Here is a 25060-nt window from a genome sequence, read left to right on the forward strand (position 1 = left end):
TGTGGGTTATCTACAGAAAATATCCCAGGCTCATTTTTGAGCTTTCCGTGCCAAGTGGTAAGCAGGATTCCACCACACACGAGGATATCGTGGAAAATGTGTCGAGGTTTTAGGAATACACTGAGCAGCTGCTTGAATAATACAGTCAGTTACTGCTGCCACACAGTCGTCTATTGATGGCTGATTCACGATGGCAGGATCAAGTTCTGCGAGAGCAGTGAAAGTGGACCAGTCTGCCTGATCCAGCTTCCACTTGGGTATGCGGGTAGGGTTATATCAACCACAACTAGTGTCTCTCAAAAGTATAGCAAAAATGATCAGAGAGCATACGCTCTACAGAGCGACCCCCTCCTAACAATAACAGTATTCCCCAGAGGGGATGATGTCCATTAAAGTCCCCCAGGATTAGAAAGGGAGACGGCAACTGTTCAACGAGAGCATCAAGATCTGATTGATCACATGTCTCTCAAGGTGACATATAGAGAGAACAAACAGTGATGGTATGACCCAAGGAAACACAGATGGCTACGGCCTCCAAGGGTGTGTTGAGTGACAAAGACAGGGTGGGCACATGCTGATCAACCAATAGTGCCAACCCTCCATGCACTCGTCCATCACACAGCCTGTCATTCCTGTACAGAGAAAACTGCCAAACGGTGACAGTATCAGCAGGTTTTAGAAATGTTTCTTGTAAGGAAAGACACACGGGATGGTAGGAAGCAATCAGTGTTTTGATGTCATCCAGATTAGAATGTAAACCTCAACAGTTCCATTGTATCAGGTTGGCCATTTTTAACGACGGGTAGACGAAGTGGATGGAGTACCCTTCTGTTTACGACCATGTCTTTTTTCCTTACTGTCCTTATTTGGAGGAGGTCTATCGACCTCCATGGATCCTGCCCTGGGTCGATTGGGCAGGTCTTTATTGTTAGAAGGAGATTCCAGTGACTGAGGACGTAAATGAATGATTGTTTTGCATCATGGGGTGGGAGAAAAAGATGTATCAGAAGAAATGCCTGTATGTGAAGCCAAAGGATGTGGATCTTGAGATTTGCTGGAATGTATGGGAGGAACAGAGATGAGTGTAGAAGTTGATTCATCAATCTTTTTAACCATGGAGGTCAAAAAGCTTTTAATTTGTTTTGAGAATGATTCTCTTGGAGACACAGAGAGATCTGTCTGCACTCCCACTATAGATGTTGAACAAAGTGCAGCAGCATATTTTAGAGATGGAGTGGCAGACAGCAATATCTGAGCCTCAGGATAACTAATGTTATGAGTTGTTTTCAAACGCTACACCTCTCTTTCCTCCAACCATTTTGGGCAAGAACGAAAGTAGGAAGGGTGAGAACAATTACAGTTGACACAATGTGGGTCCTTTTCACACTCATAGGCATCATGATCCTTGCCACCATAAGGAGCACATGTCAGGGAACCACGACAGGACGTCTTTGAGTGGCCGAACCTCTGACATTGGAAACATCAAAGAGGGTTTGAAATGTACGGCCGTACCCTGCAAATTAGATAACCTACCTTGATGGTGGCAGGTACACATGGTTATGTAAGTGTCAAAACGAGGATATCTGTCAGCAGTGTAACTCCATCTTTGGGAGTGGAGATGCGCCTCACTGCAAAAACTCCTTGAGTGGAGAGACAAGCGAGCATCTCTGACTCGGGGACGTTCTTCAAATCCCTCTCAACAATAACTCCTCATGATGAATTCATGGTAGTATGAGGGGTAACCTCAATAGGTACATCCCCAATTGCCTATGAATTCAAGAGAAGTTCACTGTGTTGGGATGTGGATGTTTCAACCAATATGTCTCCAGATCTCAGCTTCTTTACTGACTTTGGAGAGCCAGCAAGTCCCTCTAGTCCCTTCTGAATAAAAAAGGGGAACATTTGCCCTAAAGGTTTTTCTGAAACAGAAGGTAATGTAAAAAAATGGGGTACAGGTGTTACAGATGTTGAAGATTGCTGCTCAGAGTCTTCAAGACGTGGTCGTTTACCTATTGACTGTTTTTTCACTATTTTATTTACATTTTTTTGTTGGAGGATTCATAGGAAAAAAGAAAAATTTTGGTACCCACTGTCCCCACCCACCATGGAGCCCTACGAGGGGACGCACTTCAATGTCATGCACAGACATTGCAGCAATGCCAGGATTTCGTGAGCACTATACCCAAACACCAGCATCAGATACAATGTCCACAACACCCTTTGAGAACTTCCAACACTGGTACTTGGTTGACTCCAGCCCAAGTGGACCAACCAACTGACCCAAGGGGGTCCACCCAAAGGTCACCTGTCTGCAGGAATTCAAGGCCAAAGTGGTGTGTTAGGGTTAGACCCCTCAACCACCAGGATCCTCTCCTCCACTTCAAAGGTCTCCACGCACGGCAAACACGTTGGTGGATGTTTAGATCCCAGAGGAGGTAAACTGAAAGAACAGAACCTTCCCTGGGAGGTCCCATCACCACGTACAGGAAACCACACGGAGGGGAATTAAATGAAAACAGATGTGAAGAGGTGAAGAGTTGAAACTGTCAAGGTAAGCTGTAACTTTCTGATCAGGAATGCAGACAGTAAAGATTAAAGAATGGTATTATTTATTTCATACTTTTTTAACATTTCATTGATAATTTATCTACAGTTAGTGTTAATATAGAGAAAATAAGTGATAAAATATAAAGTTTTACCTAAAACAATTCACTTGTTAAGAAGTAAGAATTTTCACTCATGTTAGAGAAGAAATGAAGTACAATGAAAATTATGAATATGATAACATACTCCTTTACACAGGACAAATGGAACAGGGCAAGGTGAGATACATGAAAGAGATAAAAGAGGAATTCTTATATACAGTACAGAAGGAAGAAAGCAGAATAAAGATGATAACAGGGATTCTTAGGTGTAATACAGAAGGAAAGAGACTACATAAACATACACAAAATATCCACGTACTCTACAGAAGGAATAAGGTGAGATAAGAGATATGTTATATGGATAAAATGTGGTCAAGCGCCTACAACAGTCTTACTTAGTTTTCTTTATGCCATGTGGCACTTTGGGCTGTTTTATCTGCAATTTATTGTGTTTTACTGCTGTCTGATATACCTCTGTTATTCTTCTTGAGATGGGTTTTGGTCTTCTTTGTTCCTTTGGACTATATCAGACAGTGTTTTGATATATTTTGGCCTATTTATACACCACATGCCCTAAACGTTCTTTCTTTTTGAGAATAATCCTTATTCTTCCCAGTTTGGTTATTTTATAGTTATTTATTATTGATCTTGAAAGGACATAATTTATACACCCTTGTGCAAATTAATTGAAACAAGACAGAAAATTACGATTTTTTCAATTTTTTGCATTTTATTTCTGAGAGTCCAAAAATTACTCACAAATTAATACATGATATGACCGTCTTTTATTCAGAAGATCATAAATCCACTTTGGCATCGAGTCCACGAATTCACCACAATCTTTACTAATTTTTGGATCGCGGTACCACACCTCAATTATGGCCTCAGTTTATCTTTTGTAGTAAAATCTTTTCCCCGAAGTCTTTCTTTACAAATCACCCAAAGATTTTCAATAAGATTTAAGTCCAGAGAGTTTCCAGGCCAATCCAGCACCTTTATTCACATTGTAGTCATAAATTTCTTCACAAGTTTCGATGTATGGCATGTAGCCAGATCTTGCTGAAAAATGCCAGATCCATCTGGAAATCTCTTCTTCAATTCTGGAATGACTCTTCTCTGGAAAACTTCGATGTACTGTGGTCCTTGCATCATATCTTCTACGATATGCAAGTTTCCGATACTATAGTAGCTGAAAAAGTCCCAAAACATCTTCTTCAAGGGATGTTTTACGAACTGACTGATGTGAGATTCTCGAAGTTTCTCACCTGGAGATCTGTGAACATAAAGACTTCTTTGACCCTGTACAAAGAAATGAGTCTCGTCACTGAATAACACCTTCCTCCATTGTTCTTACGTCCAGTTCTTATATTTCAGACCCCATTGATACCGTTTTTTATTCATTTAGTTGGTAAGAAGTTGTTTTTTGACTGATCTCCTTGCCCTTCTCATGCAATTTCAAATGACACAATATTCCTCAAATTTTCGTCATATATCCCAAAAATAGATCAACAGTACTGCAAAACACAGTTAATGACACTGTCTGTGTGAAAAAATCAGTGGGTCCAGGGAGCCGACACTGGCCGCCATGCTGAAAATATTGTAAAATGACCATTTGTTTCAATTAATTGTACAAGAATTTTCCAAAGACAGGTATTGTGAAAGCTTGATGGTTTTCATCACATAGCCAATAGTCCTGCAGCATTCTGTAGCTTACAGTAAGATGAAAAGGGCACAAATGTGACAGAACTTCAGCTTAACTTCTGTGTTGAAAGTTGTACCCTTCCAGGCAGGCTGCTCAACAGTGGCACAATGTCAAGTCAGTGAACCTACAATGTTAAAAACTGGGTTTTTACACTTGTGGTGGGCACAGCACAGATAAATCACTGTGTAGCTTTGTGTTTGATATTCCAGAAAGGTCCCTATTTTAAAAAAGGTAACTGTGGTTTTGCCAAATCTTTATTTTATAACCTTCATAGTTTTCCTCCATGACTGGCAACTCAACTTTTAAGTATGTGAAACAGTTTGTGCTTCTTGGTGGTATCTTATCTTTGACTTGAAAAGTTCGTTATGATCTTGGTAATTTTGTTAATGATTGTATAGTTCAAGCTATTTTCCACATGCAAACAAGTTGAACAATTTTAAAGCCATAAGCCTTTACATGTAAACTGTTGAAAGGCAAATAAATTTATACAAAGGGTCCACTGACATTCTTTGCCCTTTCCAGTGATATTTTTGAGTATGGAGATGTGATTACTGCTGTTTCTTCCTTTACAAACTTCTGCTTGTTCTTAACTCTTGGTATATAATGGTTGTCATATGTATGCTTTTCATAATAGTGCTGAAAAAGCCTTTGAAGACCTTTCCAGTTTTCACAATTGATTAAGTCGCTTATTTTTAGACTATTTATTCTTCAGTGATTGTCTCCTCATTCTATTGAAATTACTGGCATCAGTGAATATGACTGACCACGTGAACATTTTTGTAGTCATAGAGGGTCTTTGTGCAACTGATACAACAAACTTTTGATATAATGTACAACTTCACAAAATGTGGCAGTGTTTCAATAAACACTATAAGCCTTTCACATACAAAAAGTCATTTTTTAAGTGAAGTACTTTCAATAAACTACGATATGACCTAGAAAGTAATGAGTATCTGTTTTGAATGGCCCACGTCCAAAGTGATTTTCATGTTAAGGTTAAATGCTTTTCTTCATCTAAAAATTCCCAAATTTCATTTTTGTAATCTCTAAAACCTCTTAAACACATTTCAAATATTTTTTTCTCTAACCCATCTGTATATAAAGCAATAATCTTTGCACCAAAATCAACAGTTGACACCAGAAGTGCTTCAGCTGTTTCCTCTACAGTTAACATAAATAACACATTTTATATTGTAATTACTTTTAGTAAAAAAATAAACAAATAAAAACTACACATAAAAAACAAGCATTTGTAGCATAGCATTCACTACATACTCCAGCCATTTGCACTGGTGAAAAAAAAAAAAAAAAAAAGTTATTCCATAAACCTCACTGAATTTGAAACATTAACTATAATTTATCTGGCATTTTATGCTATAAGAAAAGACACATACATCTAGCATTTTAAATAACTTATAAATAGATTAAAACATTCTGTTACTGTTCACAATAGAAAAATATGATCATTACAAATAAATCAATTCTTATGTAGACCATGGTAATCTATATTATACCAAAACGTAACAGACTAGTAAGATGTATGAAAATAATCTGTTCTTTCTAGTGATTACAAACATGCTCATCAATTATGTTGATTAGCAAAGAATTCAAAAGTCATAGAGACTGGAGACGAGCTTTTCTGGAGAGTGCAAGAAATTAATGGTATCTCAGCAAAGAAAGAAATCTGACTTTTTATATTGTTGGTTGTAATTATACAGTTTCTTTTTTTATATAATTTGTTAAAAACTGCAGCAGCCTATTTTTCAAGTTAAAAATTTCTAATGTGCCACATCACACAGAAAAGTGAAGACTGAGAGGTTTGTTGTTGTTTTTTACATTTATCTTTGAATTTAAGAAATTGAAACTTGGGTAATATAAAAATGTAAATTATTACTCATGTCTTTATGACAAAGTTACTTGCATATAATTATAACATAATTGTTTCATTAGATTCTGAATGTAAGGTCATAAAAAAAGCAAACAGCTGGGCTCATGTGGAAAAAAGATAACATCAAGCTGATTAGAAATGCAATTAAAAGACTTTTTTAACTTTCATGCTATTGACATGGCTTCACTCATACTGCACTAGAAAATTTAATATTTTCTATTCATTTTAAATCATTCTGACTACATAACTGGATATACTTAATTTCTGTAAACTGTACTTTCACAAAGTAGTTCCAGTTCCACTTAAGTTTAATTTCATTAAATAGGAATACCACGCCAAACCACTGAAGTACAGGTTACATTCTCACCTCATTAGGTTGGCTCTGGCTACCACTGTATAAGTCAGTATCTCCATCCATGTCTTGCTCTTGGTCACTGCCATCTAAACTTTGACAGTCATCATCTTGGTCCTCTGAATTAAAAAAACACCAGTGTTCAAGAGAGCATCCTTAAAACCTAATCAATATTATTCAAACCCAAATGATCACTACCTTAACTTTCTAGATTAAGAAATGTCAGTATTCAGAAGAGCTTGTTATTGTTGACATTTATCACCTCAACACTGTATATTATATAAAAATTCACTTTAGCATCTTTAATACTGACCTTGACCACCCAAGTTGAACCATTACCTTTATCCTTTATATCAGATAACATAAAACTAGTATCTTTAGCAACTGAACCCTGTTAACTATGTTCTAACAATTATAATTGATTCTTTGTTTAAACCTGATTATATCCAAGATCACTTTAGACCTAGAGGAGTATATTCAACAAATGTTTCCCATTAATAGTGTAACATGAATATTTGACATTTTCAATATTCCTGTGAATTTCTATCAAGTGTACAAACACACCTTCCTCTTCTTCTATAGGTCCAAGTCCACTCTCCTCAGTTTGGTCAACTTCTTCGGTAGTATTTCTCAGAGATGGAAGAATTTCCACTGTGGTTGAAAAAATCAATATTAGAAACTCAAGACCCCAAAATATAGCATGTAATTATATTTTCTGGTACTTGACACTGTTTTGAAAAACTTCCTCATACGTTTCAACAATTAACATGTACATTAACAAGTTCCTTTATACAACAATATTATATTTGCAGTAATATCAATACAGATTTTTTTATATATATATATATATATGTGATTTAATGGAGAAAATTAAGAATGAGTAAGAATATACAACAGTTGAATTACACATTCAACTGGATTAAATATATAAAATTCTGTAGTGAAAATTAATTTCCACAATGAAGTTTTGTAAAGACATGAAAAATTATAGTTTGGGTTGAATATCACACAAAGCTACTCAAGGGTTATCTGCTCTAGCCTTCCCTGATTTAGCAATGTTAGACTAGAGGGAAGGCCGATAGATATCACCACCTACCGCCAACTCTTTGGCTACTCTTTTATGAACGAATAATGGGATTGACCATCACATTATAATGCCCCATGGCTGAAAGGGTATGTTTAGTGTGATGGGAATTCGAACCCATAACCCTCAGATTATGAGTCAAGTGTCTTAACCACCTGGCCATGCTGGATCTAAAAAATTATGGCTAAAAATGATTGAATATCAAACAAATAAAAACATTATATTTTTAGGGTTACTTTAGATTTCATTTACAAAGTATGTAAAAAAAGTTCTTAAAAATAACATTTTCGTTCTTTATAGGTCATAGAGTTGAAAATAAATATCAGAAAAGTCAAATATTTTTTCTCAAACATTTATGTAACTCAAAATAACAGTTTTGGTAACTGACAATACCATTAATAAAACAGATTAGTTGAAAAACTTATTTGACACTAAGAACAATAAAGACATACATGCCTTTATTTGGAAGCAGGTCAGACAATTAAATAACATGCTCTTAACAGTTATTAATAATAACAAAGTAAACTACAATCTGAGTATTTTCAGTTAACAAAATGTTGTACATGGACAGCCTGATACTTCATTATATTTAAAAATATTTGTAATATTAAAGGAATAACATAAATCTAAATTTAGATTTTTTCACCCTTTTAATGCAGGGCTTGACAAATTTCCTTTTCATCTAGGAACCACCCCAAAATTAAGAAGCCAGATGAATTTTTCTGCTTTTAGGATTTGGTGCTTTAACAACTACCAAAAACATTTTATGTTTTGCCACTGAATGGTATAAATCATATTTTACATAAAAACACAGGAAGAAATTCTTCATTGTTCCAAGACAGTTCAAGAGAAAAATGAAGGAAGCATGTGAACAAATTTTAAATTAAGAGTTTACTCAAATACTCTTAGCAACTGATGGTTTCCAGCTGTTCTCCGGCACATTTCCAATCTTCCGCAAGTGCAGAGACAGCAACAACTTTGCCGACCACCCATTTTACAGTGTGTATGTATTGAAATTTCTGTATTTTGAAGACTTCCAGATACTTTGTTCAATTGTCACATATTCTTTGGAGAATACTGATAACATTTGTAGATCTTCTTGAGAACTGAGTCAAGATTGTTACTGTACATTCAAGTTACACTGAACTTCAGAGATTTAAATTTAACCTGTGCACAATACAATGAACATCTGCTTTGTAAGTACATCTAACTCCCATCACACTTGCACATTTAGCATCCTGCAGTCTCCAAATCACTTCATTTCTTATTACTTTTATGATGAGTGAGGAAATTTCCTTGCATTTTTTCTCATTGTTATACTTATTTCTCAGTTCAATCCCCAATTTACCAGTCAACTCTAGTAATCCTTGGAAATTGGAAAATGGCTTGCTCTTCTTGGCATTATAGTAAGCCAAAATAAAAAGCACATTCAAATCAAACTTTTGTTTGTGCATACAACCAAATGGCTAGCTTTTGGAGCCAGTAGTGCTTGTGTGATGTGTGTTTTTCAAACATCTCCTGTTTGAACTGTCTTGCAAAACCTTTCATCATTTTAGAATACTGACCTGCAACACTGTGGAAGGAAACACATAGCCAACAACTTGCTATACCCATGGTCTGATTAAATGTAAGCTATGTAAGTTGCATCACTCTTTCTTGAATTTCCTTCTTTATGCTGCCCAAAAATGACTTCTTGAAGGAGAAACTTCTGACAACAATTTCATCAGTTCCAATTCCCTTGTACTTTCTGATGCTTCTTTAACATTAAATTGTTTCATATCACTTTCTATTGAAGACTGTATCTTTTCTTTCTAATGTAACAATAAAGAAATTTGTCAGTCCCATGGGGGTAGGGAAGAATAGTGATCGAGTGTTTGGCCAAAAACTCACGAGTTCTGAAGTACATATTTCGCAGCAACACGGTGCATCTTCAATTTTTCGGTCAAAATCTTGTAACAAGATCCAACTGATATCCCACACTCTTCAGCAAGCTCCCTGACAGTCAGACGTCGATTTGCCCGCACCAGGGTGTTGACTTTGTCGACGTATGGGTCGTCAGTTGACGTGGAAGGACGTCCAGGACGCTCATCATCTTCAATGGACTGTCCACCATTCTTAAAACGTTCATGTCACTTGAAACATGCCGTACGCTTCATAGCAACATCACCGTAAGCCATGTTAAGCATAGCAAAAGTTTCAGTCGCAGATTTTCCAAGTTTAACACAAAATTTCACAGCAAGTCGTTGCTCCTTCAGATCATTCATTCTGAAATCCGCCAAACAAAAAAATCGTACTTCACTTAAAACCGCGTAGCTAATACACAAATGAAGATATCTGCAATCAGGAAATGGCGTCATAATCAGCTGATCTGTGCAAACCTAGCGACACCAAGTGAATTCCACTGGAACGAACTGGAGCCATGCAATTCAAACAGTCCACGTATTTTCTTAACAGCCCTCGTATATCAGCAGTACCTCATATTAATTTGTAACAGCTATTGTCATTTACTTAGAAAGTCATAAAAACTAATGTAGTCATGGAACATTGCCTGGTTTTTGAATGATATTATTGCATGTTCACTGGTTATATTATTTAATTAACATTACTTTGCGAGTTACTATTATTAGTATAAAAAAGTAGGCGTAAGTGTCATCAAGAGTAATATAAATGTAATTATTTAGGTTAATTAAAGTTAGATTAAGATAAATAATATAATAAAAATAGTTCATAAGGCATGAGCAGCTTGTGGGTAATTTATTTCAATAGTGTAATGTGAACTGCACATTTACCCCATGATTTACAACTAATAATGGTGGAATTAGTAGTTAGACCAATTCAAAGGGTAATAAAAAATAGCATTTATGTATAAATAGATGTATGCTGTTACAGACATAAAGATACTTAGTATAGATAAAGGTGATTTCATATTACAATATGAAGTCATTCTAAGATAAAAAAAAAAGGGTAAAAAAAGTTTGGAATTTATTTATGAGATTTTAGATTTTATACAAATAAAACTTAAGATTTCTGAAATTAGGTATTTTTATTCTTAACATGAAAAATCACTTAACATTTGGAAATAACTATATTTATAAACAAATATTTAGTATAAATACTTCATTTTAAAAATCTGATTGTCTTGCATCTACTTCTTCAAAGTTTACAATGTGATATAGATAAGCACACAAGCCAATCACTGATCAAAAGTAATAGGTTGTTGAGCCCAAACCTTTAGCAAAACAAAAACAAATTACTACCACCAAATATACGAGTACCATGACTACCTAGTGCCCAGGATTTGTCAAGCCCTGCTTTAATGGTATAATCTATTCTTGACCAAACAGTTTCCTTTACAACGAGATGTTATTATTTGAGACTTTTGACTAATAGCTGCAAGCACATACTTTATTTGGATTAGCTGAAATATTGAAGATAATCACTTGTAGTCTTATTACATGTGATCAGAATTGTACAAGACAAAATACCAGCAAATTGAGAAGTTTATTGAAAATTATTTCAAAGCAAGGGTTAAAATCACACGTACGGCATTTCAATTGTTCTTTACTCACAGTATGAAATGTATATTAATATAAACACTGCAAGAATAAATACAGTAAAGCTTTTAAATTTTCAGCAGAGAAGATAACATGAAGCCAAGTATATCACTGAACACATCACTGATAAGTACATTGGATTGATTTTAGAGAATTCTACTCCTTATCACTTACCCTAGACAAGTTAAAAAACAAGACTAGATCTTTTATGGTCACAAACTGAAGACTGTGAATAAGGTGTTTGGATTGTCCTTTACTCACATTAGTAGGTTTAAGTTTGTGATGTGAGAAAAAAACTATTATTACTATAAAAATTAAAACATAACCACCTCAAAATACCTTTCAGAAGGAGCAAATAATAATTCCCTTTATCTGTATGTTGTCACTGATTAGACACAATAAAACCTCAATGCATAAATACATTACAGCAAACTCATCTTGTAAAAGTCGAATGATTTCAGGTGATAACTGTACAGTTTACTGCTCTTCAATGTTATACTACATAAACTGTATTTGTAATCTCATCAATGGAACTACTATAAAACATACCAACACTAGATCTTTTCCTTAAGCTATTTGCATAAAATTAAGATTCAGTTACAGTACCAAGTTTTGGCTTTAGTTCTCTCAGGAGGTCTTCAACAGCTTGTACAGCTTCTTCCTGAGAATCAGCTAGTTTAAACTTTGGTCGCAATACTTGAATTGTATCTTTCACCAAAAACTCAAGAGTCACAGGAAATGGGTGTTCCTCAGAAAATATGTCAGAGGACTTTTTGTGCCAGTAATAACGCTGATAAAGATAAGAATTTACTGAAGTCATATCTTATTTTTAACACATATCCAACAGAGATTAATTTCTTAACCCCTTAACTGCAGATATACCCAGTCATTAAACTCCCACTAAATGAGGAATTATTTTAACCAAATACTGTCATATTTAGTATAGTTAATCAGCTTCCATGTGTTACATTTCCCATGGGGAAAACGAGTTAACTCATCATGATATCATTTGACTGCTTCTGCAATTGGGAAGCTGTTTCATATCATCTGAGCAGTTTCTTCATCTTTTATTGCTATTTAATGTTGTTTATCAGATGTTTTGGTTACATGGCTATGTACTGGTGGTGTAATTCAGCAGTCTTTTGTTGCTAAAATGGTGGCATCAAACATTAAAAGATGAAAATAGTCAAACTTAGACCCAGCATCAATTTCAGAATCTGATAACAAAGAATCATCACTAGCCATGTGCTTACAACTTCTGTTAGATGCAATTATTTCAGTGGTAAAAAAACTGCTAAATTGCATCACTAGTACATAACCAAAACATTTGGTAAACAACACAGAATAGCTTTAATAAAAGAACAAATAATTACTTAGACGAGATAAAACAGCCTCCCAATTCCAGAAATGATCAAACAACATCAGGACAAGTTAATTCGTCTTCACCAGGAAAAATATGCAACATACAGAAGCAGAGATAACTTGTCTCCCCCAGTTAAAGGGTTAACAGAATAATAATATGCAAAGTTATTAAAATATGAAATTCTAATTAGCTAGAATATTATTTAAAAAATAACTCAATTCACACAAATATATCAGTTAATCATCCTAAAATTTCTTAAGAATATTCTGATGATAAAAACAACAGAAAACCAGTAACTGAGAAATTAATATTGTTTTATTCATATTTCTCATGATTGTCTGTAGTGCTTTTGATCATTCTGTTTTTGATTATTAAACAACTGTTCTCTTTTATGTTTTCTTTTATATTCATTATGAAGACTACAAGGTTATTTTCAAAACAGCAACTTTGTTTGCTCCTTTCTATAACTTAAAATACTTTTTTAAGTGTTATGTGCTGTTATTTGTTGCAAGATGGATGAATAACTATTAAATTCAGAAGCTTGTTGTACAAACATAACACTTCCTTTGTTTTAATGCAAATATATACATTTAAACATTTTTCTTTGTATTTCCTCATATGTATATCAGTATGGATTGTTTGTCTTTCAAATTCTGTGCAGAGCTACAAGAGGTCATTTGTCCGTCATTTTGAAATGAGAGAAGACAGCTATTCAACAACCCCCAACACCAACTCTTGGGCTATTTTTATCAGACAGAAGAGTTTGATTTGATGATGTTTCTTGTAATGCACCTAAGATCTCAAACACAGGAGAATAATTTATATCTATGGGATTTTTGAGTCCTTTTAACTAATCACTAAGACACTGTGACTAACTGATCATTCAGTATATTATTCCTCAGGCCATATATTTAATGATTATATTACACTGGGCCATGCTCAACCTTCACTCACATGTATTCATTTCACAATATTCTATGATAGATATTTATTTTACGAAAGTGAGTAAAATGTACAATAAACCTATTCTGAACAAAATTATACATGTTATCCAAATCACAATAAGTTAGGTACATTATATAATATAACCAAAAAGTTGTTGGTTAAAAGTTAAAAAGTAAGAAAAGAAAAAAAAAACTATTTCAAAAATATTTGTGTACGTGTGTGTGTTTTCCTATAGAAAGCCACATCAGGCTATCTCCTGAGTCCACCGAGGGGAATCAAACCCCCGATTTTAGTGTTGTAAATCTGTAGACTTACTGCTGTACTATTGGGGGACAAAAATATTTGTACTGGAAAGAAATTATCAAATTAAATGTACCTATTGAATAAACTTACAGCAACAGTATCCTTTTTTTGTACCACTACTATTATATAAAAAAACTCTTACTAGATTATATTAAACAATGTAGTAAGAAATTATTCCATAACAAATGTTCACAGTTTATTTTCACCTGTAGTTTTTTAGTAATTGAAATTAAAAATTGTTTTGATCCAGCAATACTAAATTCACTAGTATGATGTGCAAAATTTGTTTGTATAATTTTTTTAATAAAATGGATGGTCTAGGAAATAAATAATGGTACATTTATTTGTTACAAGGCTCACACTTAAAAATATTAGTAGTATGACAATAGCTTTTAACTGTGACATAACATAAAGTGCTTACAAATATATCATATCTTAAATATGTAATGGTAAAAGAAGAAATTGTTAATAAACATGAATAATACCTGAAAGAAGACAAGGAAACAATCCAACTTTTTTTTACTTGAGCCACTATTAAAATACTGTCCACAAGTCTCTAAGAGAATACAGACAAGGCGAATTCTGAAAAGGTTATCTGGAGAGTCCAGCTCAGAATAGGTATCTGTAAAGATTTCAAATCAGAAATTTTTCTTTCAACACTGTAATTACGACTTTGAATATTACAAAATGTTAGAGGCAAATAAAATCACTGCAAGTGTTCTTATTAATACATGCTCACTAATACTGCACAACTTCTATGTAGCCCTAGAAGATGGCAGCAGTGACTATATCCAGGTGTAATGCATGTGATTACATCGTATTCCAACTTGTAGTCATTAAATATACTATAAGTACTAAATTCAATTTCAGCATTATAGTTCTGTACAATTTGAGCATAATGAAAGAATAAAATTATTCACCAAAATACAAAGCATGTTAAAAATGTAGAAATAAAATTACAATTATGTGAAAAAAGTGTATGTTTGTTTATGAAAAGCTACTAACTCTATCTGCTGTCACCCCCTAATTTTAAACTACTCACCAGAAAAGCAACTAGCTTACTGCATCCATCAACAAAATAGTAAAACTGACCGGTACATTATAAATTCCCCAAAGCTAAAAAGATGAACACGTTTGATACTGTGTTTCGATCCCAAGTTATCCCAGGCTAAACAAGGAGTAGAATACAATCAAAAATAAAACCTATAGTGTTGACTTTGTAGGTGTTTAAATAACACAATTATAGTATTAAAAAGTAAATTACTGAATTTCATTACTCAGCAGTATGAACACTTGTAAACTTTAACAAAATATATTATAGACATACAAAGTATTGTTACTCAGTGATTAAAAATACAGTAAAACAAATGCAGAGAAATGAACAGAAAAAGTATTTCACTAAACCATTATGGTATTGAGACTTTGGTCATAGTTTCAATTCTTTAACATTAACGATTAAGTACAAATGAAGAAATACAAGAATTAACTTTTAGAAACAATCAGTACTACAGAACATTATTCAGTTTAAAAAATGTCAAGATTGAATTACTTAATAAGTGCACAAGAAATTTTAACAAGTAAATATTAAACCACAGCTTATAACAAGTACAAAAAATAGCTAACTTTGATACACACTTTAAATAATGCAATTTTTTAAATATAAAAATCAAGTTTTTCCAAAAACATCTGAGATAAAAGAAAAAGACAAATCTTAAAATTTTTAATAAATTATTTATTATTATTTTTTAATGCTGAGGAAACGGTATTTGTACAAGGGCTGTTAAAAAAATACACAGACTGTTTGAATTGCGTGGCTCCAGTTGGTTCCAGGGGAATCCGCTTGGTATCGCTAGTTTCACACAGATCAGCTGATTACGACGCCATTATCCGATTGCTGATATCTTCATTTGTGTATTAGCTACGCAGTTTTGAGTGAAGTTCGATTTTTTCGTTTGGCGGATTTCAGAATGAATGATCTTAAGGAGCAACGACTTGCTGTGAAATTTTGTGTTAAACTTGGAAAATCTGCGACTGAAACTTTTGCTATGCTTAACACGGCTTACGGTGATGTTGCTATGAAGCGTACGGCATGTTTCAAGTGACATGAACGTTTTAAGAATGGTCGACAGTCCATTGAAGATGATGAGCGTCCTGGACGTCCTTCCACGTCAACTGACGACCCATACGTCGACAAAATCAACACCCTGGTGCGGGCAAATCGACGTCTGACTGTCAGGGAGCTTGCTGAAGAGTGTGGGATATCAGTTGGATCTTGTTACAAGATTTTGACCGAAAAATTGAAGATGCCCTGTGTTGCTGCGAAATATGTGCTTCAGAACTCGTGAGTTTTTGGCCAAACACTTAATCACTGTTCTTCCCCACCCCCCCTACTCACCTGACCTTGCGATTTTTTCTTGTTCCCCAAACTCAAAAGACCCTTGAAAGGAAGAAGATTTGAGACGATTCCCGAGATTAAGGCAAATGCAACAAAGAAGCTGGAGGACGTTACAAAAGAAGCGTACCAGGACTGTTTCAACAAGTGGAAACACCGTTGCAATAAGTGTGTGCGTTGGGGAGGAGAGTACTTTGAAGGGGTCCCAGACCTGTAACTTCTAAATAAAGTACATTTTGTTTTATGACATCAGTCCGCATATTTTTTTAACAGACCTCGTATTAGGCGTAACATATTAAAATATTACTTTAAGGTTAGCTTTAATGACCATAGATTTCAATGTTTTAGTCAATGCTTTATTTTGCATTCCATGTGGCTGCTTAACAGTTGATTCTTCCACTATATATAACTCTACAGTTTTTGCTTTTTGGAATTGCAAAGCTTTGCTGATGGATTGCTGCTGTCCTATCTTCAGCTGAGAATTTCACTCCTCATCTAGCCATTTACCGCAGAAAGTACACCTTTTAGACATAGCAACTGACTATTGCCAATTAATCTGAATAGAGTTGAAGCAGAAAATGGAAAGTACAGAATGCTTTTCAAATAAATAGGCTATTTCAAAATATTACAGCCTAGTGACTGTTTACAAGTTTTAGCACCATTATGCTTCAAAGCAACATGTAATAGTAATAGACCATAAACAGATTCTGCTCACACATCTCTGTTGAGTTTTCAAGGACGTTCAAGAACCAGATACTATTTTGACAAAATTCAAGGGTTTTTAAAGCCTTGAAATGGTTTACAATATCAAAAAAGTTTCAAGGTAAGTATGCCCCCTGGAAAATGTTTAGTAAGTAAATAAACTACTGCTTAAACAACACATACATCATAGTTTTAGAAAGCAGATGAAGTAGTGTTTATAATATACACCTCATGAACTTTGCATAAAAATAGGCTTATGTGTAGCAAGGAAATGAAACTACAGCATTTAAGCTCTTTTTTGCTTGAAAGTTGAGACAAAGTAACAGAAACATTACATGTAAATTCCTTCCAGAAACTCCTAACTTGGATAACTTAGACATCTTGTAGGACAAAGAAATTATATAATCTACAGAACAAGGTTATATTTATTTTATTCCACATTTTGTTTCCACAACATTTCCCGAAGTGACAGTTAAGTGGTGTACATGGTAAGTTACTTATTAAGAAGTTCTAGAAACAAATCAGTAAGTAAAATAAATATCTTGTTCTGGAATATATGGTAATTTTTTCGTCATGTAAAATAATGGAAATTTTAATTATTTCACTTCTTTGTACACCAGGGAAAAATAATAATTTGATGTCATGAAAAACAACTAATAATTAGAAAAGTAAATGTCTTTCTTTTTCTCTGTACCATCATAAGAGACTCCAAAAGTGATAAATGAATACAGGGTACGAAATATCACAGCAGACTCCACCATTCTGTAGTTGTAGAGTTCTCCTAGATATCTGACCATACTCACTCGTCGCTGATTGTACTTTGGATGATTAATCTGTTACATAAAATACAGATATTTATAAATGATTTAAAATTCACAACTGTACAGCAAATGGACACTTAAAACTACTTAACATTAGGTTTTCCTCCTAAAAAACTTAGTTCATCAAATGATAAATGCACTTTATTAATTAAAGTAAAATAAAGTAAAAGCCTTGTAAATTAGTGCATAAACATTAATCCATTCCAAAGAACATATGTAACTCTTCTAAACTAAATAATAGGTAATTAACACTTTTGCTGTGGTTCCTATTGTATCAGCTGAGTTTGTGACCCCAAACTGACATTTACAATTCCATTAACTTCAAATACATTTTATGTATCTTTGCAAGCATTAAGTTCTATTATATACAAAACCACAATTTTTAATGAAAATTTTTAATTTTCCCTAGAAATTTCTCCATTAACATATGGAGCTAAAGTGTTGAATCCTAGAAGTGAAAAGTGATTTTCATCTTAGGATTAAAAATAGTTTGATTCATCTGAAAATTCTCAAATTTCATTTGCATGACCTTTAAAATCAGAAAACTTTTTTTTTAAGTAAAACTATATATTTGTTATTTTCTCTACATTATCTTTATATGAGGCTGGTCAATTTCACTAATCTCATAACAACCAAAACAAATTTAAAGTAAATCTAAGCTGCTCCTTTTTTTTGCTTTCAAAAATTACTTCATATTGTAACACAAAACTACATTTGCTTGTCCTAAATAGCATTAATCTCATAACATTATACATCTCTTTCTACTCAAATTTTATTGTCTTATTGCCATTTAAACAATATTTAACTAACAATCCCACAAGTTTTAAATCGTTTGGCAAATACATAGTTCACATTATCTCATTGAATTACAGTAACACACTGACTACCCATGAGGTAGGTGCTCACACACTGACCTCATGAAATTTTCTTTCATTTATCTAACTTTATATAATCCAAATGGTTTCCCTTTTTTACTTACCTTTATAATAATAAATGAAAAATATGCATGAGAAACAATAAATTTATACGGGTCTTGTTATCAGTTGTTGATAAAACTATACTACTTTTTTATACTAATTGTACTACTGCATTATATAATTTTTTTATTTAATTAAACAATTCACTAAAATCACAAAATAAAAATATTTTAAAAGCAGACAATGTCCTATAACTATAATTTTATGTCTTTCTAACTATGCCACAAGAGCTGTTAAAATTCAGCTAAGTTGTCAATGTGCTTTTTATGGAAATAAAGTTTGAACTAGAAGCAAAATACACAAATCCCTACACAGAAAACAACCCAATATAATACATCATTTGATGGATTAAAGCTTTGGCTTTCTATTTTTATAAATAAAACAATATTAAACATCAAAGAGAACTACTGGCAATTTCTGAAAGAAAGAATGCAATGAGCGAGTGTAATAAGTTTGATTTTCTAATGAACGACTTCATAAACATACAAGATTGAAGACTATAAAAGTTTTACTTTGCCTCAACCTTAGCAATGACAATATTATAATTTGTAATTTACATTAAATTTTGTGCTTCTTGGAGAAGTGATTAATAAATTAGAGAAAGGGGGTGCCTGGAGAGAAAATGTCACAATTCTTATAATATGGGAAATTGAGGATTTTGTTTTTAAATACTGCCTTATAAAACTAAAAACTATAAAATATAATTTACTTCTAAATTACTGTTTGAATAACAGTAAATTTTAGTTTTACCTGTGATTTGTGAAGATGTTGCAAAATGCCAGGTATTTGTATCGTTTGCTAAGAATTATCCAAATTATTGTACAATAAGTTTGCTGAATAGATTTTTTGTTCCAGATGTTTTAAGTGTAGAAACAAAACTCACTGAAAGACAACTGTAAAGAATAGTTAAATAACATAATTCCCCTTCTCATTATGTTACATAAACACAAATTATACCACAAGTATACAATGTGGCAAGAGGAGCTTAGAATCCTTTTTATTTAAATTACTTAACTTTAACAAATGCACATATATATAAAATTGTTAAGTCAAAATATTAGTAGATATACTTGAAGTACATTTATCAAATCTTTGCAGATAGGACTGTAATTGTTAAAAGTCTGAGTGCCACACTTCTGGTACCCAAGGGGTTAATCTCATTTTTAGTCCACTTAATTTAAACAGTACATAAAAATAAATCTGAATTTACCTCCATTCCTAATCTAATATCTTCAAGCACACCATCAACTACCTGAGGTCCAACATTTTCCTTTAAAAACAAAATGTTACTATTACAGGCAGGAAAACAAATTATCTTACTAGAATCATCCACCTTTCATAACATTTTAATTTAGTAAAGCTGTATATTGTAAATAAAGTATAATCAAACATCAAATTAACTTTAACTGTACCAGCAAATAGTTACTATTTACTTTTTTTCCCCACTGACAAATTTAAGACTGCTACTAACAACAAAATCATTATTCTCTAAAACTAAGTGTAACAATGACATAATTATTTTAGATGTTAAATGCTAATAAATATGAATTATATTTGTTTGTTTAATTCTTCTCTGTTGTGTGTTCTTTTAATTCTATAAACACACGAGAATCAAAGTGCACATGTGAACCTTTTAGAGTTATATTCAAAACTTAATTTAACAATTTTATTAGTAATGGATGTTAATAAACTTGACATCAAAATGTAGTTTAAAATACACAATTAAGAATAACTATTAATTACTTAATTTCACAAATTCAAAATATTATAAGAATAAATTCTCAATTTGTAGCTCTGATCCACATTCTGTAGGAACACTCGACTTCTATATCCTCTATCTTTTATGAAATATATATGTAGTTCTCATTTACAATGTTATTGGACATGCTCATAATCAATAGAAAAAAGTAAATTTTAACTTACATAAAACAAATTATTGTCTTTTCTTTGGTAACAGCTGATATCTCATAATGAGAGCTACATGTGCTTAGACTAAAGGCATTGCTCTGAGCAGTAACAAGATTTTTTAACTAATGTAGAACACCAGATAAATTATAACAACTTTGATAATCTATTTACAGTTTCTGTCGGGTGTTTTGTGTGTGCGTGTTTTGGGCACCTAAAATGCACTTTTTGAATTATTTTTTTGGTGACCAACACAAAAAGAAAATCAGCTTACTAAAGCAAGCATCCAAATAGATAATGCCACAAGGCTAAATTACATGTTAAATGACTTGATTTTTATGTATATGATTATTTATTTCAATACATTTTTTTCACAAAAATGACTAAAATGTAAAAATTAGAAAATTAACCAAGGTTGCTACTGCATGAAAAACTGTTGATGTAATTTGACAGTTTGGTTTAATGCTCTACTAAACCAGTTAAATATGGTATATAGAGCAATAAAACAATAACATTAAATGAAAGTAAATGTGCAATTAAGAACCTCGGGCTCCCTTGGCAAAATAATTGTAATTCCTACAATCTGCACTCATTCATATGTTTTCATACTTTGACTTTCCTTATGGATGGTTTCATACAAGTTAAGTGTTAGGGTAGAAAAGAGACAAAGTTTTACTTTAAAAATTCAATATTCATTTAGGATGTTTTAGAAATTATGCAAATGAAACATAAAATTGCAAAATTGATCGATTATGTGTCCTTATGGCCAGTATCAAAAAGTAAAGTAATAAAAGTGTTCAGAGACATGCAACAAAATAACTCGTCAGGACGACTGACGGGTAGTTCAAACGGATAGTTCAAACAGCAGTGTTAGTCACCTGAAGTTGGCCTTTCCAATCCTGGTGTCGAGTTATTTAATGTTCTGGCAATTTTTCAATGTCAAATTGAACTAGAGAGAATGAAACTGTGAAAAGGGAACCACAATTAAAAAGGTGTAATGAATAAATATCAAACACTTAAAGACATAACAAAGTTTAATGGCCATTAAAAAACTAAAAATTTTATCAGGGTGGACAGTGTCACTGTCACCAATAACGCTGTCTAATGTTATGGACAAACCTTGGGACAGAACATGTTTAAAATAGTGCCTTCCTTGAGAGTCATAATGATGGCAAGAAAGTAAAATGTGCCTCATAGTGATCTGAGTGTTACACAAACTACACACTGGTGCATCAGTTCCAGATAAAAGAAAACGATGAGTTAAAAAACTGTGACCAATACGTAGTCTAGTTAGAACAACTTCCTTCTTCCAAACCTTATGGAAGCTAGACAGCCAAAGTCCAATATAAGGTTTTATTTGAAAAATCTTGTCACGCTGCTCACTCCAAGTTAACTGCCAGCTGGCAGGGAGCTGAGCCTTGAATGCTGGACCATAGTCCATGTATGGAATATGCACAGTGATGATAGTGCCAGAGCAGATAGATTTAGCTGCAGTGTCAGTGAGCTCATTCCCACAAATACCAACATGGCCTGGTATTCAGAAAAACTGGATAGAAGTAGATGTTAATGAGAAATGGGCCAGTCGGTTTTGAATATCAGCGAGAACAGGGTGTGAGCCAACCTGAAGTGATTCCGGGGCCAGTAGAAAACTTAGGGAGTCAGTATAAATGTGCAGTTGGAGTACTGCTTAGCTTCAATATTATCCAGTGCAAGAAAAATGGCGTACAGTTCAGCAGTGAACACAGAAGCTGTAGAGGGGATTCTGCGCGCAACCACCAAACTGCAACAAACCATGGCAGAGCTCACAGAGTCACCTGATTTGAAACCATCCGTATAAATTGGAATGGAAAGATTGTTCGAAAGATGTTCAGTAAATAAAAGACAGTACTTCCAATCGCGAGTATCTGCTTTTCTCATATGACTTAAAGAAAGGTCACATTTGGGGACTGTAATAAGCCATGGTGGGATGAGCAGACCAGTGGATTCTGCAATGTCATCCAAGGACAGACCCATTTCATCCAATTGCGCCTGGACGTGAAGGCCAAAAGGAGCAATGGCAGATTGTCTCTTATGAAAAAGTATGGCCCACCAAGGAAGGAAAACACATCCCCAGGTGGGATGCTTTTGTTAAGAACAAAGTTTCGAAGAACATTGTAAAGACAGTTGCAAACGGCGAAGATGCAGAGAAGGTTCATGAGATTCTACTTACACCCTTGTGCAAATCAATTGAAACAAGATGGAAAAATATGATTTTTTCATTTTTTTGTGTTTTATTTCTGATAATCCAAAAATTACTCACAAATTAATACATGATATGACTGCCTTTATTTTTCAGATCATTAATTTGCTTTGGCATCGAGTGCAGAAGTTCACTGCAATCATTACTAATTTTTGGATCACAGTACCACATCTCAATTATGGCCTGAATTAGCTTATCTTTCGTAGTACAGTCTTTTCCCCAAAGTCTTTCTTTACAAATCGCCCAAAGATTTTCAATAAGATTTATGTCCGGAGAGTTTCCAGGCAAGTTCAGCACCTTTATTCGCATTGTAGTCATAAAATTCTTCACAAGTTTCTATGTGTGGCACACAGCCAGATCTTGCTGAAAAATTCCAAATCCATCTAGAAATCTTGTCTCGTTTTCAATCCTAGAATGGCTCTTCTCTGCAAACTTCGATGTACTGTGGTCCTTGCATCATACGTTCTAGGATATGTAAGCCTCCGACACCATAGTTGCTGAAAAAGCCCCAAAACATCTTCAAGGGATGTTTTATGAACTAACTGATGTGAAATTTTCAAAGTTTCTCACCTGGAGATCTACAAACATGCAGACTTGTTTGATCCTGTACAAAGAAATGAGTCTTGTCACTGAATAACACCTTCCTCTATTGTTCTTGCGTCCAGTTCTTGTATTTCAGACACCATCGATACCATATTTTCTTCATTTAGTTTGTAAGAAGTTGTTTTTTGACTGGTCTCCTTGCCCTTCTAAGGCAATTTTGAATGATGTAATATTCCTCAAAATTTCGTCATATATCCCAAAAATAGATCAACCGTACTGCAAAACACAGATATTGATGCCGCCTGTGTGAAAAAATGACTATTAAAGGAAATCAGCAGGTCCAGCAAGCCTACACTGGCCGCAATACTGAAAATATTGTACAATGACCATTTGTTTCAATTAATTTGCACAAAGGTGTATAAGCTCTGAACTGAGGAGGTGCAAAAAGCACTGGTGCAGAGTCAAAGTCCTTGATGATGAATGGGAACTAGCATCTTTAAGGCCAAGGGTCTGACAGAGCCATAGACCAGTGATACATAGTCAAGTTTTGATCAAATAAGAATAAGATATATCTTTAACATGGAACATTGATCCGCTACCCAACTGGTGGTAGAGAGAACATGGATTTTCAGTGCTCTTGTGCATTTGACCTGTAGCTGCTTTAAGTGTGGTATAAAGGTCAGCTTCCAGTCAAAGATAAGCCCTAAGAACTTGGTCTTAGGGACCACAGGCAGCAAAACTTCACCGATACGAGTTCAGGATCAAAGTTAATACCCCGTTGGCAGCAAAAGTGCATGCAAATGGTTTTAGAGAAAGAGAAATTAAAGCCGTTTGCCCTGGTCCACTTCAGTACACGATTGAGGGCAGCTTGTAATTGCTGTTCAATATATCTCATGTTCGATGACTGACACGAGATGTGAAAGTTGTTGACATAGATCCCGTTTGCAACAGTGAGAGGGAGTTGTTCAGTGATGGCATTAATCTTTACACTGAAAAGTGTTACACTCAAAATACAGCCCTGAGGGACCCCAAGTTCCTGTAGACAAGAATAGGAAAGTGTTGAACCCGCCCGAACTTGGAATCTCCTGTCTGTTAAAAATTTTAAATAAAAATAAGTAAATGGCCACGTAACCCATTTCTATGGAGGTCTCGCAAAATGCCATACCTTCATGTTGTGTCATATGCTTTCTCAATGTCAAAGAATATTGATGCAAGATGTTGTTGTTTGAGAAAGGCTTCTCTGATTGATGTTTCAAGTCTCATTAGGTGGTCCATGGTGGAGTGCTGTCATCGGAACCCAATCTGGGTGGGCGAGAAGAGGTTGTATGACTTGAGGAATCAAACAAGACAATCATTAACTATCCTCTCTAAGGTCTTACAGAGACAGCTTGTCAAAGCAATTGGATGGTAGTTTGAAGGAATCTTGGGATCTTTCCCAGGCTTAGAGAAAGGTAAGATAATAGCCTGGAGCCAAGCATCAGGAAAAACATTTTCCTGCCAGATCCAGTTAAAAGCAATGAAAAGAATATCAAGAGAAGCATGAGATAGATGGTGAAGCATGTCATACTGTACATAATCTGGTCCAATAGATATACTGCCAGAACAATGAAGGGCCAGTTTCAGTCCTACCAGTTTAAAGGGACGA

At 34.0% G+C, this 25060-nt stretch overlaps 1 protein-coding gene across 20 annotated transcripts in view; it reads right to left on the reverse strand.

Annotated features, from left to right (window-relative positions):
- Upf2 (UPF2 regulator of nonsense mediated mRNA decay) overlaps positions 1-25060 on the reverse strand; it is a 131675-nt gene that overhangs the window by 23433 nt on the left and 83182 nt on the right. For all 20 annotated transcript variants that reach the window (XR_013021518.1, XR_013021517.1, XR_013021512.1 and 17 more), the window contains 6 exons: positions 19939-19998; positions 17625-17763; positions 14322-14458; positions 11832-12015; positions 7152-7238; positions 6603-6706 (listed from right to left, as the gene is read on the reverse strand). Coding sequence is in view for 8 of the 20 variants with exons in the window: in XM_076481776.1 (XP_076337891.1) it covers positions 6603-6706; positions 7152-7238; positions 11832-12015; positions 14322-14458; positions 17625-17763; positions 19939-19998 (711 nt within the window). In the remaining 12 variants the exon portion in view is untranslated. The remainder of the gene's footprint in view (positions 1-6602; positions 6707-7151; positions 7239-11831; positions 12016-14321; positions 14459-17624; positions 17764-19938; positions 19999-25060) is intronic.

This window comes from Tachypleus tridentatus, chromosome 13 (assembly GCF_004210375.1).
Source record: "Tachypleus tridentatus isolate NWPU-2018 chromosome 13, ASM421037v1, whole genome shotgun sequence".
Lineage (NCBI taxonomy): Eukaryota > Metazoa > Arthropoda > Merostomata > Xiphosura > Limulidae > Tachypleus > Tachypleus tridentatus.